This window comes from Cryptotermes secundus, unplaced genomic scaffold, assembly GCF_002891405.2.
Source record: "Cryptotermes secundus unplaced genomic scaffold, Csec_1.0 scaffold653, whole genome shotgun sequence".
Taxonomy (NCBI): domain Eukaryota; kingdom Metazoa; phylum Arthropoda; class Insecta; order Blattodea; family Kalotermitidae; genus Cryptotermes; species Cryptotermes secundus.
In genome coordinates, this window is record NW_019736406.1 from 743,385 (window position 1) to 761,344 (window position 17,960).

Sequence of the window (17,960 nt, forward strand, 5' to 3'; positions counted from 1 at the left end):
CATAACATGCTCTTGCATAAATTAAGCTCCTTCGGATTCTCTGATGCTTATGTTAGCTGGTTTCGCAGTTACTTAGCCAACAGACAGTCTCGGGTTCGCGTTTCTGGCACTCTCTCCCTGCCTTTTCACGTAATGTCCGGGGTGCCGCAAGGCTCTGTTCTGGGGCCTTTTCTTTTCAACGTATTTATAAATGACGTATGCGACTTCGTTAACTACTGTAAATTTCTAATTTTTGCGAAGAGATCTAAAAATTTTCCACGCCGTTAACTCTCCACATGACTGTCTCTTACTTCAATCTGACATTAATTCCGTAAGTGACTGGTGCACTGCTAACTCCATGAAACTTAATATTGCTAAAATGCGTGTTGTATCATACACCAGAAAAGCAAATTTTCTGAGCTACGAGTATCAGCTTTGTCATGCTATCATTACACGCACCAGCAGTATTAAGGACCTGGGTGTTTTCTTTGATTCAAAGTTACATTTTCACACACATGTTAATTACATATTTTCTGAATGCATAAAGCTTTTAGGCCTTATTCGCTCCATTACCTACAGGTTTTCCTCCATGGAGAGTCTGTATGTACTATATTTTACTTTAGTCAGGTCCAAGTTGGAATATGCCTCTGTAGTTTGGAACTCCATCACCTCGACTGATGCCAATAAGCTTGAGCGCATCCAGCAGAAGTTTGCGTCCGTCTGTTCTTATCGGTTTTTCCCTCATATTTCATATAATTATACTGATGCTTTTGAGAAATCAAGTCTGCAATCTTTACATAAACGGAGGCATCATCTTGATGCACTTCACCTTGTTCAGGTCTTTCGTGGTCTTAAATCCTACGCTTCTCTTATACCTGCATTTCTATGTACTCGTGCCAACTTTGTAATTGGCCTCTGTGCTGTTAAGTTTGCATGTAAATAAACACGAACTGAATTGAATTATCATTATCATCATCATCATTATTATTACAAAACTATAATTTTGCCTGTGGTTCTATATGNAGAAGGAAAGAGACCACTGGGAAGACCAAGGCGTAGGTGGGTGGACAATATTAAAATGGATCTTAGATAGGATGGCATCGAATGGATTGGATTGATCTGGCTCAGGATATGGACCAGTGGAGGGCTCTTGTGAACACGGTAATGAACCTTCGGTTTCCATAAAATGCTGGGAAATTCTTGAATCGCTGCAGATTTGGCGGCTTCTCAAGAAGAGCTCAGCTCCAGAAGTTGTTGTTGTTGTTGTTGTTGTTATTATTATTATTATTGTTGTTGTTGTTATTATTATTATTATTTTAGTGCAATTGGGTGTCCACCCGGTGGCAGTAGATCTTACACTGATACAGACAATGAAAGACTATACAGAACGTCCGGATGAAAGGTATCCTAAATAAAATCATTATTATCTCAGAAAGAATTTATTATAGGCATTAGTGGGTTACACCATTATAAAGGGGAAATATCAAAGTTTTTCTTTTCTGTGTATATAGCTTTCTCAGTAAATTTAAATGCGGGCTCCCTTGGTGGCACGACAAATATCCAGGCTTGAAGCATGTTTGGCGGTACCGAAGCCAAAGCATCCCTTATGCTGACTTTCAGGTGTTGAAGCTCATTGATCTTAACCTGGTAGACAGTGTTCTTCACATAACCCCACAAGAAAAATCTACTGGGGTTAAATCTGGCGACCTAGGAGGCCAAGCGATTGGTCCACCTCTGCCAATTCATATCCCAGCCATCTCTCTGTCCAGGTGATTCCTAACATGGTGGCAAAAATGTGGCGGCGTATGTGCGTAAGCCGGGTATGGAAAGAAAACTTTCAGAGTTTTCCTTTCCGATGACATAAACCGGATACGTGTATGACAATTAGTTTCCGAGATATAATTTTTTTATTTTGGATACCTTTCATCCGGACATCCTGTACATGAAGGGAACAATACAAAACAAAGTGCATACAATAAACAAGGTACACACAGTGCAAATCCCACATATAAATTCACACAAAGGCACGTGCTTGTGTTGGTTTCAATGCACTCGGACAGGGACACTTCCCATTACTTCACTTTTTCCATTCAGACTCCGCTTAAGGCCTCTTTACTTGTAACTGCTTCCCTCACCCTCTTCCTAAAAGTGTTTAATTTACTGGGCAAAGGCGCTAGTATTCTAGTAGTTTTACATTTTGTATGCATAGGAAACGGCCAGAATTCAATAAATAATATATTTCTTGTTTACTTTGTGCAGGATACGCTGAATGCAGAATCCCAGTTAAGTGAATCTGCCGCGAACAAGGAAACATTGAAGGCCACATATGGTGAGAGACTGGTTCTTAACTTTGGCAACAGATGGCTGTACTGCTCACTTCTCTACTTCATCATACGTCGTCTGTGACGTGAACCCTCTTCTGCCAGTAGCAACTGCCGGTAGTACGGGGAGAGCAAACTAAAGGAGAACTGCCTTTCACGTTATTCACAATGTGAAGAAGGCAGCCACTCAAGAGTGTCCCGTGTTTAAATTGTCTTTCAGGGTACATCATACCTTGACCCCCAGCACAGTCAAAGTTAAGAGTCTCAGTTGCCTTACGACTGGCGGTTTACCGGTAATCAGTTCGTCTTGGCGACAAGCCCCTTGAGATTCACGACCAGTAATTTTATTTTTCAACCGAACACTTGCGGTTATAGCCCTCATGTAACATACTCTCTTAAGAGATGATCGGTCTGTCGATTACACTTGCTGCTGGTCCTCGCCAGCGCACTCATTCTCGGGTCAGAGTCCCGCAGGAATCGTGACCACATTTTACTGTCTCTGAATCGAGACTCCTCCAAGCTGGAAGGCCAGGTCCCCGTATTTATATCCCCCAGTAACAGGGTGGGCCGGGCCGCGTCATAGCTCAAGCGGTTAGTCACTGGCTTCCCACGGCAGCGGCCCGGGTTCGATCCCGGGTCTGGTCAAGTGGGATTTGTGATGGACAAAGTGGCGCTGGGGCAAGTTTTCCCCAAGTACTTCGCTTTCCCCTGCCAATCTTCATTCCACCAATTGTTCCACAATCACCCTCACCTATCATTTGGGGCTGGTACAATAGGCCAGAAGCGGCCGCAGTACAAGCGACTTAGTCCACCCCACTAGCAATAAAAAAAAGGGTGGGCCAGTTACACCCTCAGGCTCATGACTCAAGGTACGCGGGTTCAAACCCGGCGGAGGTCGTTGAATTTTTAAGGGCGGAAAAGTTCAGGGAAAAAGTCCTCCGGGAGGGACTTTAAGCCGTGGGTCCCGTGTCGTAGATTTACGGCACGTAAAAGATCCTCATGTCTCTAGCAGACCTCTGAGCAAAATTAGGCAAAGTTTCCCGCCCAAGTAGTTTCCAATGCCTCCGGTAGATGGGGAAGTTATCGGGTACCACTACCAGCCTCGCTGGCTGAACGGGGCTGATAGCGAGCACCAGTACCGGCAGGGTATGGCGACTGGTAGAATATCAAAGGGGGGCGTACAATAGACTATAAGTCGCGGTGCATTGGTAAACCCACCCCCTCCAATAATAATAGTAATAATAATATACCCTCAGGCACTCGGCTTCTCCATTATGGTGATTTCCGATCCTATATAAAGAACTTTCGAATGATGACGAAACCTCAAAAATGGTTTAGACAAACTTACATTGAAGTGTGGGTGACGTCACGGGAAACGAGACGATCAGCTGCAGAAAGAATTGCACAATATAAAGTAAGAAAGAAATGCCACTTCTCAGAATCTGCTAGACCAGTGCTTCTGAGCCCTGCGTTTCACCTGATATACCGTTTAGACTTACGATCAAACTCTACGTACCCCTTCGTCTCAGACTGAACCGTCACGTGGCCCTTGGTCTCAGAGTGAATTCACTTACTCTTTGCCCTGGGGCCGTACCATAGTTAAGGCGGATAGTCGCCGGTTTCCCACCGCGGCGGCCCGGGTGAGGCCATGTGGGATTTGTGGTGGACAAAGTGGCAGTAGGGCTGATTTTCTCCGAGTACTTCGGTTTGCCCTGCCAATTCTCATTACAACGACTTCTCCACACTCACCATCAGCTATCATCCGGGGAGGGCACACCTGGCCAGTTAGTGGCCGACGTACCAAGTGGACTCAGTCTCACCTCACCCCAAGAACCCCGCCCCAAAAACACTACTCTTTGTTCTCAGGATAAATTTCACATGCCCTAGTATCTCTGAGAGAAACTTCACGTATTTCTTGGTCTCAGAATATGTACCTCTTCAGTGGCCACTTAACTTGCATCTCATACTCGTACTACGTGTTTTCGTACATTAGAAATAGGACAAGACAGGGTGACTTTCAGAATCTTAAACAAACTTTAACGCAGGCAAAGAAAGAGCAGCACAAAACAAAATTATCAACATATTTCTAGGCCTTTTAAACCCGCGTTTGACAATGCACGTATTCGAGTACTTTCTTCTAGTATATGTACCCTCAGCTCAGAACCGCTGTCTCACTCTCTGCTTTTTCTGCTTGACGGCAAGATCAGAAATACTTTCGTACTGGAGACCACTGGCACATGCGCAGTATTAACAACTGTAGTCTAAGCCAATGGTACAGATCCGTCGTCACAATTTGGTGTTCAGTGAAGGCAATAACTCTTAACGTTTGCTCTTCTTCGGTGGACAGAGAGGCATCGATTTAAAACCAATCGCTTCATTCACGCCCCAATATAAAACTCATGTCGAGGCCACGGAAAGGTGTCCGATGGATACTGGGGATGACGGTGCTCTCTGCTGCATTCCCCTCCACACCCCTGTGCTGTATAGTCTAGATACTGACAGTGTCCTAGCATAACCCACACTAGACGTAGACTGTGGACAGCAAGGGCTTTGGCTCTTTGTGTCTGAAGCTAGTGTATCTCACACCGTGTGTAGCAAAATTACGGAAGAAAGTTACCACTGATGTATGAATACCAGAAGCATGTCACTTCCTCATGATGATGCTCTGCCGTTCGCATAGTAGATGGGGTATAATGCTACATTCCCTCCAACCCATTTTGCCGAATATGAGCCAGCCAAAACCGCCAATCTAAAACAGGCTTGAAAGTACGTCATACCTTACGCCGTGACATAGCTAAGGCGGTTAGTCGCGGGCTTCCAACAGCGGCGACCCGGGCTCGAGCCCAGGTCAGGTCATGTGGGATTTGTGGCAGACAAAGACGCACTGGGGCAGGTTTTCTCTGAGTAATTCAGTTTCCCCTGCCAATTCTCATTCCACCTACTGCTCGACGCTCATCATCTATCGGCCGGGGCTGGTACGATAGGCCAATTAGTGGCCGACGTACAACTCAGTTTCACTTCGCCGCAAGAAACTAGAAAAATACTACGTCATACCTTGAGTAGGCAACCTTACGGAAAAAAATTCCCTGTGTGTTCAAGGAGATGCTGGTATGGCGATTTTAGTTTCCATTGCATGTTGAGGAAAGAGTTCAGTAACTTCACAGTGGTGTAACTACATGTCAATCCGATAACGGCGCACTTTCGAAGAAGTTTTAGACACTGTTTAGCTATCGAACTTCATCAGTACTTACATCCGCGACGTGAACATAAGGGCTATTACAACTTGGTGGGAAGGAGATATGGGAAAGTACACGGAAAGTGAAGCATATTTGTCCATCGGAATTATTTCCGTAGCCTCGGTATAGTCACAAATTTTTGTGGAACTAGCAACGCGCTTGAGCAAATTCGCATGCCTACGGCCATCACTACGCCGGCAAGTGGCGCACTCATCGGCGTTTCCCCAAACTCATTGCAACTGACGTTTATACAGACTTTACATTGTTTTCTGCAACTGATGAGAAGTCGGGGTAATTTTTGTCGTATTCAGACTCTCGAAATCGTTGTGATTGGTTCTAAATGAATGTTTCTTAAACATACTTTTTTCTCTTTTACCCTTTGCATAAATCCAATTATCTTTGTAGCTGCACCATTAGTATTTGTTGCTAAGTTTTAGAAGGGCGTTTCGTCTTCCATTCATATATTTGTTAAATACTTATGCCAAGAATTGCCGACGCATGGTCAAGCATTCTAGAGCCTTTGCTCTCCAAGTTTCATGCTAAAGTTTCCACTTACTGATGTATTCTGTACGTAGCCTGCCTTTCTTCCTTTCGTAGTCTCCACCTCTATACGTTATACTTTCCACTGAAATCTTTGGCAACGGAACAGCAATCCACATGTCCTGCATGCTTGGAAACTGGAACAGCAGTCCACATGTCTTGCATGCTTGGAAACTGGAACAGCAATCCACATGTCTTGCATGCTTGGAAACTGGAACAGCAATCCACATGTCTTGCATGCTTGGAAACTGGAACAGCAATCCACATGTCTTGCATGCTTGGAAACTGGAACAGCAATCCACATGTCTTGCATGCTTGGAAACTGGAACAGCAATCCACATGTCCTGCATGCTTGGAAACTGGAACAGCAATCCACATGTCTTGCATGCTTGGAAACTTGATAAACAATAAACTTCCTTATATTCAAACCCGAATCTGTACTTCTCGTCGAATATTGTAGAATGCAGATCCAGAGGTCCGGGTTCGATTCCCGGCGCTGCCAGACTTTTTCTGAGAAGTAGTTGGTCTGGAACGGGGAACACTCAGCCTCGTGGTGATAATTGAGGACCTATTTCAAGGAAATAGCGGCTCCGGTCTAGAAAACCGAAATTAACGGCCGTGAGGATTCGTTGCGCTGACCACGTGACACCCTCCATCCGCTAAAAGTTGGCACTAACTTGGCCGACAAGCGGCGGTCGCTCGGTCGGTATAGTTCGCTTGCGGACTAAAACCACAGAGTTTGTTGTTTTGTTTTTGATCACATCACACATGCCGCGACCAAAAATTCTGGTGAGTTAATTGAATTCTGCTGGCAAAGCGATGGCGTAATAATTCAGTGACAGTGGTGGTCAGTTTGATAGCAGAGCGTGGTTTCCATGGTGGAGTTTAAAACAAAGAGGGGGATATACAGACAGATGGACGGACAGACAGACGAATAAACAGACAACAAGGCGATCTCACACGCTTTTTATTTTTTCTAAATAAGGATAGTTACCTAAAAAATCATGTCTATGTATATTTTGGCAATAATTTAGGCCTCTTTGTGTTTCGCCTGATAATGATCGCACGTGGGTGAAAAAGTGATATATTTACTTCATGTTTGTGAGATGGTTGCTATAGCTCTAACACGAATATAGGGCATATCTTACAGACGACACAAGCAGGAAGAAACCCTACAACATAATCTGACCAGCCGTTTGAAGCAAGATACCGTTCTGACTTCGTACCTCGCAGGAAACACCGAGTCTCCAGTACAAAGACCAGTCGGTTAAGGGTAGAAGATCGGGCCACACGGTAGCGTAGTTGGTTGAGGCACTACGATTCAAGCCGGAAGGTGGCGGGTTCTATTCCAGTGAGGTCATTGGATTTTTCAGTTGATCTAATCTTTCCAGCTGCACTATGGCCCTGAGGTCGAGGCAGCCTTTAACAGAAATGAGTACTAAGAACCTTCCTACGGGGTAAATGGCGGCCGATGCGTAAGGCTGACAGCCTCACCGCCATCTGTGAGGCGACGTCTATAAAATGCGGGAGCCTCGACGTCTCGCAACCCTATGGGCCTTCACGGCCTGTTACAGGGATAGCTTTAATTCTTTCTTTACTTCACAGAAAACACAATCGCACATGGAGATGCTTTATCGCCACTGCTTTTCAGATTTGCTTTAGAATATGCCACTAGGAAGGTCTAGGAAAACCAGGTGAGAATGAAATTAAATGGGACACATCAGCTGTTGATCCATGCTGATGATATGAATCTACTGGGTGATAATATAGATACCATAAAGAAAAACATACAAACTTTAATTGACGCAAGTAAGGAGGTTGGTCTAGGAGTGAACACAGAGAAACTTAAGTTTATGTTGCTGTCTCGTCACCAAAATGCAGGGCAAAATCATGATATGAAGATAGGTAACAGATGTTTTGAAAATGTGGCACAGTTCATATATTTGGGAACTTCGGTAACAAATCAAAACCTGATCCAGGAGGAAATTAAGAGGAGACTGAACTCGGGTAATGCTTGCTACCATTCGGTCCAGAACCTTTTGTCTTCTCGTCTGCTGTCGAAAAACACAAAAATTAGAATATACAAAACTATAATTTTGCCTGTGGTTCTGTATGGGTATGAAACTTGGTCTATGGCATTAAGGGACAAACAGACTGAGGGTGTTGGAGAACAGGGTGCTGAGGAGAATATTTGGACCGAAGAGAGATGAAGTGACAGGAGATTGGAGAAAACTGCGCAATGAGGAGCTTCTTAACTTGTACTATTCTCCAAGTATAATTAGAATGATCAAATCAAGGACGTTGAGGTTGGCAGAGCATGTAGCACGAAAGGGAAGAAGAGGAATGCATAGAGAATATTGGTGGGAAAACCGGAAGGAACGAGACCAATGAGAAGACAAAGACGTAGGTGGGTGGACAATATTAAAATGGATCTTATAGAGATAGGATGTGATGGTATGGACTGGATTGATGTGGCTCAGGATAGGGACCAGTGGAGGGCTCTTGTGAACACGGTAATGAACCTTCGGTTTCCATAACATGCTGGGAAGTTCTTGAGTAGCTGCACAACTGGTGGCTTTCCAAGAAGGGCTCATCACCACGAGTGAGTGAAAACACAATACTTACATTGCAATAATAATTAATGAATAAATCAAGCATCCGTTTTGAACGTTCAGACAAGCGTTGCCTGACTACTACACCTTACAGGGTTTCATAACTTGCAGCCGAGAATTCAATTAACTCCTATATTAATAAACAAGTAAACGATTTTTTTAGTTTCATTACTATTTGTTTAATCCTTTGAAGCACCGCAGTTACTGTCCGTGCCTCCTGTATTCTGCCCACAGAGCTTATTTATGTTTGTCTGTTTCCGTAAGCGGCATTAACAGGTAGGTCTTTGTAAGGGCATATTCTCTTAGGCTTGAATAACTCAGTCAGCATAGCGACTAGGCTGCGGAACAAACAATAAAGGTTCGATTCCCTGCGGGAACAATAAATATTCTCTTCACCACGGCTTCCAAATTGGCTCTGGGGCACACCCACCCTCCTACCCAATACATAGGGGGGCCCCTTTCCCAGGGGTTAAAGCGGTAGGGCCGTGAAGCTGACCATTCAGCTCCATCTAGTACCCTAGTTTAAGAATGGTAGAACTGTACCTCCACTCCCCCATACATCTTCAGGGCATAATGGTTAATTAATTAGGCGCAGGGATTTTATAAATTTCGAACAAGTTATTATTCTGATGAAACTGCTGTTTCATTACAGCTCTTCCAGTGTTAATAACAAAAATCCGCCATAGTATATTAAGTAGTTTTCATTTAACAGCAAAGCATTACACTTCCCATCGCTTTACCTTCATCACAAAAAAGAACGGGAACTGCTAGAAACCTTCAGAGACAGAAACTCTCACATTTCCACAGTCAAACTCAGGTATAAAAAACATTTCTGTGCTTAACTATACACGCACTACGCCATGAAGACGTATGGGGGGAGCGGGTGTATATATCCATGTTTCTTGACCTCGGAATTGGTTGATGAGCGGTCAGATTCATGCTCCGGCCGTTTTATCCTAGGGGAAAGGGCCTCCAGTACCCTGTCTATACGCTGTGGTGAAAATTCTTGACCCTACCGAGACTTGAACTCTGACCTCCCGGTCGTCCAGCACATAGCCAGTCGCTATACCGACCGCGTTATCCAAGGACCTTAAATTAAACCACGACCGACTCCTTCCATATCCTTTCCAATTCGCTATCATCAAATCAATCTATATATATATGGTCTGTTACTGTCAGCGTAATTACCTCTGACTTCACCAGCTGCAAAGAGAAGACCATAACACAAATGACCTTCAAACACCAGCAGGTAGAGATCAAGTGAAATCCCGCTCCTTCCCCCAAATGCCAGTATGTCGCACATTCTACTGACAATAATGATGCACTAAATGATTACCGAGGAGCTGAACTCCTCTGATGTGGCGGTTTTAACAAAAGTAGGCCAAGCCAATCTAGTCAGTATGTGATCTTATAAAGGTTAAGTGAACTAAATATTAGTTAAATAAATAATAAATACTGTAGTGTTTCTAACTGCCTCCTTTAAACTTTCCGTTCTCTGAGTTGTTAATATCGTTTATCATGGGCATGCTTATCTCCCGGCTCTTACAGGAACGGTGCTGCCATCTACGAGTAGTTACATCAGCCTCTACAGTCTCACCAGAGATGGCAATCCATGCATCCTGCTACAGGTTGATGCCTCCGTCACCTTTACGTACAAGACCAAATCTGGAGACGATCGAGTGAGTTTAACATTGTACATTGTTATACGTACATACTGCCCGTGTGTTTAGACCTGGCTGTTCCCAACACATTGAGCATTGGTTCTGGTCGAGTCTACTAACTCAGAGCAAGACTGTAGGGCTGCAACCACTTTCCCGCTATGATTTGCCACACTTCACTTCTCCTAGCGCGCAGACCAGAGGCTATTTCTAAAACACTCTCTGTGAGAGGCTTGTTATTCTAACCTATATCTTAGCAGTCGAGGTTGATAGTAGTTAGAAATAAGATCAGAAGATGTAAGCAATGAACGACCCTCGATACTGAAAGGTCCACCTTCGACGCTTAACTGTGTGGCTTATCTTTAGATAGAAGCAACAGTTAGTATATACTGTTATTCTAGGAATTTATTACCTTACCAGAACATTCATGAACGCGTTGGCACAGTTTACAGTGGCCAATAGCGATATATGATCGCCATCTGGGAGGAGAAACGCAAAAGAAATGTTGTTGATCATACGTCGACATTCGTCTGTGGAAGCACTGTCGTCATGTCGATTATACACGTATATCGACATACGACAGGGGAATTTTTTGAGGTAAGAATATGGACTGAGAGTGCTTCAAAACACATTGACTCTGGGAATATCTGAACTTACGAGGAGGAAGTAACAGGCAACTAGAGATAATTGCAGAATGAGGAGCTTCATTATTTTCATTTCTCAACCAGATATTGTTAGAAATGTCAAACCAAAGAGGACGAGATGGGAGAGAAGACAAAGAGATAAAAAAATTTGGTATGAGAACCTAAAGGCAAGAGACCACTAGGTTTACCTGGGCGTAGATGTCAGAACAACCCAGTAATGCACCGTAAAGAAACAGGATGGGACGGAGTGTACTGGATTCATCTGGATCAGGATAGGAGCCAATGGCAGATTATTTAGCAATATAAAAAAAATCGCGTTCTATCAACTGGCGGGAAGTTCTTGGGCGCCTGAACAACTATTAGGCTGTTATGAGAACATCATGTAATTAGTTGAACTGAACATAATTAAAGCAACTGTGTCTTGGCTCAGAGAGCACTTGCTCACTGAGTTTGCCGTGTCTGTAATGGTTCCGACTTCCTGCATTCCTCACCGCTTTTAAGATTCAAGCGTCCTGTACTACGTGGTACAGTCTGGTCACTATATCGATGGAGCCATCGCGGTGCAGGCTGGGCAAAGTCCAATAAAATATCCATAAATGTGTGATGCTATCATCAAATAATTTTAACCTTAGTCTGGAATTTAGGTTCTCACGGGGGTGACCATGAAAAGTACTGTCATATGGTTTGTGACGCGTGGTCGGGTAGAATTTCGCCGACATTTCGGAGGAACGTACTGACTCCAACGTCATGGTTGAAGAACAATCCAAGCCATCAGAAACCTCCCTCCTGAACGTCAGTGAATTTCTGCAGGACTATGCAGCGCCACGCCCCAAAATACAGAAGTGCTCTTCAAGTTCAAACTCACTTTATGCTCCTATACTCACTGGATTTGTGTGTATCAATATGGAAGCTATGATGGAAAATAAATTTGTCATTAACCTGAGAATGATCCGACTGTAGTCGAAACATGTCTTGCATACTTATGATTTCTTTTGGATACCGTGTAGTCTGGTGGATAAACAACATTTGAAATAACGAGCTGTCTCTTCCATATGTCGATACCTATCTATATAATTATGGATGACGTCACACCCGGGAACATCGTATGAATAAAATTCACAGCCATGATAAAACTCATTCTCATGGAGCTGGGCCCTGCTTGAGAGGCCGCCCATTGTGCAACAACTCAAGAAATTCACAGCATTTTACGGAACCAGAAGGTTCATTACCGTGTTCACAAGAGTCCTCCGCTGGTCCATATCCTGAGCCAGATCAATCCAATCCATACAATCACAGCTCTTTAAGATCAATTTTAACACTGTCTTGGTTTTCACAGTGGTCTCCTTCCTTTTTGCTTACCCACCAATATCCTACATGAATTCCTCTTCGCCCCCGTTCGTGCTATATGCCCTGCCCATCTCATACTCCCTGACTTTATCATTCTAATTATACTTGGAGAAGAGTACAAGTTATGAAGCTCGTCATTGTGCAGTTTTCTCCAATCTCCTGTCACTTCATCTCTCTTCAGTCCAAATATTCTCCTGAACACCCTGTTCTCAAACACCCTCAGTCTATGTTTCTCCCTTAATGTCAGAGACCAAGTTTCACACCCATACAGAACCACAGGCAAAATTATAATTTTGTATATTCTAATTCTTGTGTTTTTGGACAGCAGACAACAGCAGACAAGAAGACAAAAGGTTCTGGACTGAATGGTAGCAAGCAATCGCCTCTTAATTTCCACCTGAATCAGGTTTCAATCTGTTATCGTTGTTCCCAAATATCTGAACTGTGCCACATTTTCTAAACATCTGTTTCCTGTCTTTATGTCGTGATTTTGCCTTGCAGTCTGGTGATGAGATAGCAACATATACTTAGTTTTCTCAGTGTTTACTTCTAGACCAGCCTCCTTACTTGTGTCAATTAAAGTTTGTGTGTTATTCTTTATGGTATCTACATTATCACCCAGTAGATTCACATCATCGGCACAGACCAACAGTTGATGTGTCCCGTTTAGTTTCAGTCCCACCTGGTTTCCCTGGACCTTCCTAATGGTATATTCTAAAGCAAAGTTGAAAAGGAGTGGCGATAAAGCATCTCCTTGTTTTAGACCATTCTGGATAGGAAATTTATGAGACAAATGTTTACCTATATGGACTTTACTATACGTTTCGTTTAAACACATTTTAATAAACCTAACTAGTTTCATGGGTATCCCAAACTCTATCAGAATATTGTACAATATTTCCCTCCTAACTGAATCATAGGCTTTCTTGAAGTTTATGAGTACCTGATGTACTGTTTCATCGTACTCCCAATTTTCTCCAATATCTGAAGAATAAAAATTAGAATATACAAAACTATAATTTTGCCCGTGATTCTGTATGGGTGTGAAACTTGGTCTCTGACATTAAGGGAGGAACACAGACAGAATGTGTGTTTGAGAACAGGGTGTTGAGGAGAATATTTGGACAGAAGAGAGATGAAGTGACAGGAGGTTGGAGAAAACTGCATAATGAGGAGCTCCATAACTTGTACTCTTCTCCAAGTATAATTAGAATGATCAAGTCAAAATGGATGAGATGGACAGGGAGTGTAGCATGAATGGAGTAAACAGAAATGGATATAGGATATTGGTGGGAAAGGAGATCACTGTGAAGAAGTAGACGGAGGTGGGTGGACAATATTAAAATGGACCTTAGAGAGAGAGGATGGGATGGTTTGGATTGGATTGACGTGGCTCAGGATAGGGACCGGTGGAGGGCTCTTGTGAACACTGTAATGAACCTTAGGGTTCCATAAAATGCTGGTAAGTTCTTGAGTGGCTGAACAATTGGCAACTTCTCAAGAAGAGTTCAGCTCCGTGAGTGAGTGAGTGAGTGAGTGAGTGAGTGAATGAGTGTGCCCCCTCCTTCAAATCGCATAAATTTTGTCTGAAGCATTTCACAATGGCGATGAATGATTGAGTAATTCAATGTGAAAATTTTTAGTAGTTCAATCAGTGTGTTATGCATACCGACAGTGTTGCCAAATAACCTCTAAATCAAAAACAATGTGTGATTATGCCGTGTATCTTCAACTGCACAGGAAAAATCTGAATACTTACCCGCGCAAGTGGAAACCAGCGGCGACTGCAAAGAGGAAGATGCCGCAACTTTTAACCTGAAGTGGGAATCTTACGTCCTGAGATGGAGTTTTGCCAAGGTAAAATCATCACTTTCCTTAATGCCATCTCTACAGTCGATGGGACTCCTTGGACCGCTTTTTTTCAGTTTCTTAATCTTATACACAGGCGGGTGATCAGCCCGTAGTAATGCAATACCTAAGCGGCCTCCGTAGTCTAGGGGTAACGTTCCCACCTCGTGACTCAAGGCACGCGGGTTCAAACCCGGCGGAGGTCGTGGAATTTTTAAGGGCGGAAAAATTCAGGGAACAAGTCCTCCGGGAGGGACTTTAAGCCGTGGGTCCCGTGTCGTAGCTTTACGGCACGTAAAAGAACCTCATGTCCCAAAGGGACCACTGAGCCAAATTCAGGACATTTCCCGCCCAACAGTAGTCTCTAACGCCTCTGGTAGATGGGGGAAGCATCGAGATACCGCTGAGCCAGTAGAGGCCGTACTCGCTGGCTAAGTCGGGACTGATGGCACGCACCAGTACCGGTAGGGAATAGAGACTGGTAGAATATCATAGGGGGACGCACAATGGACCAACAGTTGGTCTAAGTGCATGGGGAAACCCACCCTCTCCAAATACAATACAATACAATACAATGCAGATACATACACACAGAACAACACAAACACAGAATAAACGCACAAAAACATCCATGCCTTGAGTGGGATTCGAACCCACAATTCCAGTGTTCGAGCGACCGAAGACAGTTCATGTCTTAGACCGAGCGGTCACTGTGATCCGCATAAGAGTCTATGGTAAGTGAAATATAAACACTTTGTGTTCCCACTCCTTGCAATCTTTGTGCAACCGCGTTGGTATATTAACGTTCACACGGCTTCGCCTCTTTATTTCATAACAGTACGCGTTTCGGCCTAACTGGCCGTCATCAGGTGTATAATGTGTTGTGTCTGCCTTCCATTTCGATGTAAACTGCTTCTAAAATATTTTAGGTTATATTAGATTACAATGCCGTTGTTACGCACGTGTCTGGTGTGTCTGTAACGTGCAATGGCTTATGTTTGTGACTTAAGGCTCCCACACACAGACGCGATACTCAGCTCGGTGCGGTACGGGACGATATCTAATTACATTGCGGTAAATGGAGGTCCGCACACTGGCGCGGTACTCCGAGGAACGCGATATTATCGCAGTCGGTATATCGCCTCGGTATTTCGGTCTACCGAGCGCACTCGGTAGACCGCTCGGTATCGCAGCGTTAAATAGTCATGGATCCGTCTTTGGAGGAAGAAGTTTTGCTTTTAGCTGTCGCTCTTGATGAAGACGAAGGTGAATCCCGGCAAGTATTCTACTGAACACTAAATCTGCGTAGTTCTTTTCCTCCACATATTCAGTATGCCATATATATGTACAAATATTTACAATTCCATAACGAGTCTCTAATTAAGTATGTATAAGTGGTTGCTACGTGTGTTCGTATTTAGGCGAAAGAGACGAATCACTTGGGTTCGTGATATAAACTTGTCAAGAGAGGAACTAAGGGAGTTTTATACATTGATACCTCAACTCCTGAAGGACGAAAAACGGTTCTACATATATTTCAGGATGAAAATTGACAGGTTTGATGAAATCCTGAGAGCCATCGGGCAAGAAGGTATCACTAAACAATACACCAATTGCCGGAGGCCTATTCTTGCCATTAAGTGGAGGATTTTTTTTTTTAGACCTATAGAACTGAAAGGAGGAAATATAAAACACACTGTATCAGCAGCGTGTTTGCTTCATAATTTTCTACGTCTCAAAACCCGTGATGAAAAGTACAGGGAAGAACTGCTACGAGTGGAGCCACTGGAAGGAGAAATGTTCCCTATCCAGCCTTTACGTCTCCCAAGGGCGGCAAACATTAGCTACGCCATTAGAGAGCGGGTTGTTGCGTACTTCAACTAGATGACTGCCCCTGGAATTGATGTTAGTGAACGGAACTTGTGCATAGCCTACGCTAAGAATGCCCACAGTTACTGTATACTTAACCCTATATAAATACATACAGATTTTTCTACTTGCTGTCTCTGTTCATTGCCAATTCCTTCCACTTTCTATCCTTAGCACGTGAATCCCTGTACATCGGACGATGAGTATCGTACAATAAAGCATTTTCTTTGACGAACTCTACTATTTGTTCCATTTGGTTACCCATGTCGTTTCACGTACGTATAGATACTGATTGAGTGTGAGTCATGGCCAGCTGGTTATCGGGTGTCAAAGATTCCCGAGTTCCCGAGTGTCGCGGCTGTGTGCGCGGTCCACTCGGTAAACAGCCGCTCTCGTCCCGAGTGCTATATCGTCCCGAATCGTATCGCGTCTGTGTGTGGGAGCCTTTAGGCGTATTTGTGCGATACATGTTTATGTGTGTTCTGCCTTTATATGTTTATGTTACTTACGTTTTTGTTGATATGTTAGTTTATCTTTTTACGTTGCGCGGTGTTTCTGAGTGTTTCTGCAGCTTTCTACTGGCAACCAGCCAGCGCTGTCACCCGTGGTGTCTCTGTGTAGTTGGCTCTGTTCTGCAGGCAGCCTAAGGTGGAGGAGTGAATGTAGATGGACTTGAGTTGTGACTTTCCAAGGGAAAAGCAGTGTGGCCAGAAGAAGAATTAGAAGGCTTAGTGTGTGACGTCACATACTCTGTAGTATACTGAGTTGGGAGTGTGTAATTTATGAGACTTTTATAGTTCCTGTGTTATAAATCCATTGCCAGGAAACGGATCTCAACACAGAAACTAGCACTTCAAATCACTATCTAGTCTTCTTGCCATTTCTTGTCCAATCACACTGGAACCTTGCAACTCAACTAAGCGGGCTCGCGTTATATAGCCGCGACACGAACAATGCAGAAAACACAGTTCTACTGCAGACCACACAGAAAACTCAAGTCCCGTAATAGCTATCTCGACAGTCCATTGGTGCGCTGCCTGTTGCCTAGCAACGAGCTACAAACATTCGTCCTACTGTTGCGTGCGCGTATCGCGAGGTGTTTATCGGGCCGTTGCCTGGCAATGTGTTGACATGTCATAGTATTTATCTTTGTAAGCAACCGCCTTTTCAATGCAATTAGCCCAGCTAATTATTGATGCCATCAATATAAAACATTTTCTTCTTAAGCCATTCACTTACTGCGTCTTGCAACCACTGATATTCATTTCTGAAGCAGATCCATTTGTGATGTTTCTTCTGCTTTCCCTGATATGACGATGGATCTACACCTTAACCTTAATATAGAAGGCTTTCCTCAGAGTCTGTGGCGCGCCAGTTTCCGTTCGTCTTCTTGGCTAATCACACAGCCACACGACTGATCCATGATTCGCTAAGAAGCGCCACAACAAAACTTTTACAAAAATACTGGTTTTGTAAACCATACTTGCGCTCATGGAAAAGCACTGATCATTTGTGTGGCTGTATGGAAACAGCTCCATTTACATCAACGCGCCGCAGGGCAATGCCTCGTCTTCAGCGCCAGTCGGAACTCATTTTGAATCTCACAAACAATTTGTACTCTTTCCTCTGGCGCATACACTTACCACCATACTGAACCGTTAATTCACTTCCGATGAGCCCAAAATCTGAGATTCAAACTGTTCACAGTGTTCATGCTTCCCACATATCACAGCACTGCCCTGAAAACGAAACATAGTGTACTCTTTTTTTATCCGTGCGCTGCGTATCCTGCTGGCAGTTCAACTGTGTTCACAGCAACGCAGATCGCCCGTCCGTCTGTCTCCATGCACACATGAAACAACTCTAAAACCACTGGGCTAACTGTAACACAGTTTTATATCGGGGG

At 43.8% G+C, this 17,960-nt stretch overlaps 2 protein-coding genes across 5 annotated transcripts in view; one reads left to right on the forward strand and one right to left on the reverse strand.

The window, feature by feature from the left end:
- The window catches only part of LOC111869888 (zinc finger protein 239), a 91,948-nt gene that overhangs the window by 44,613 nt on the left and 29,375 nt on the right, over window positions 1-17,960 (reverse strand). The window lies entirely within an intron of this gene.
- Window positions 1-17,960, forward strand: part of LOC111869890 (lysosome-associated membrane glycoprotein 5) — a 36,492-nt gene that overhangs the window by 8,144 nt on the left and 10,388 nt on the right. The window contains exons 3-5 of the mRNA XM_023861751.2: window positions 2,239-2,308; window positions 10,237-10,367; window positions 14,078-14,194. Coding sequence (XP_023717519.1) covers window positions 2,239-2,308; window positions 10,237-10,367; window positions 14,078-14,194 — 318 coding nt within the window. The remainder of the gene's footprint in view (window positions 1-2,238; window positions 2,309-10,236; window positions 10,368-14,077; window positions 14,195-17,960) is intronic.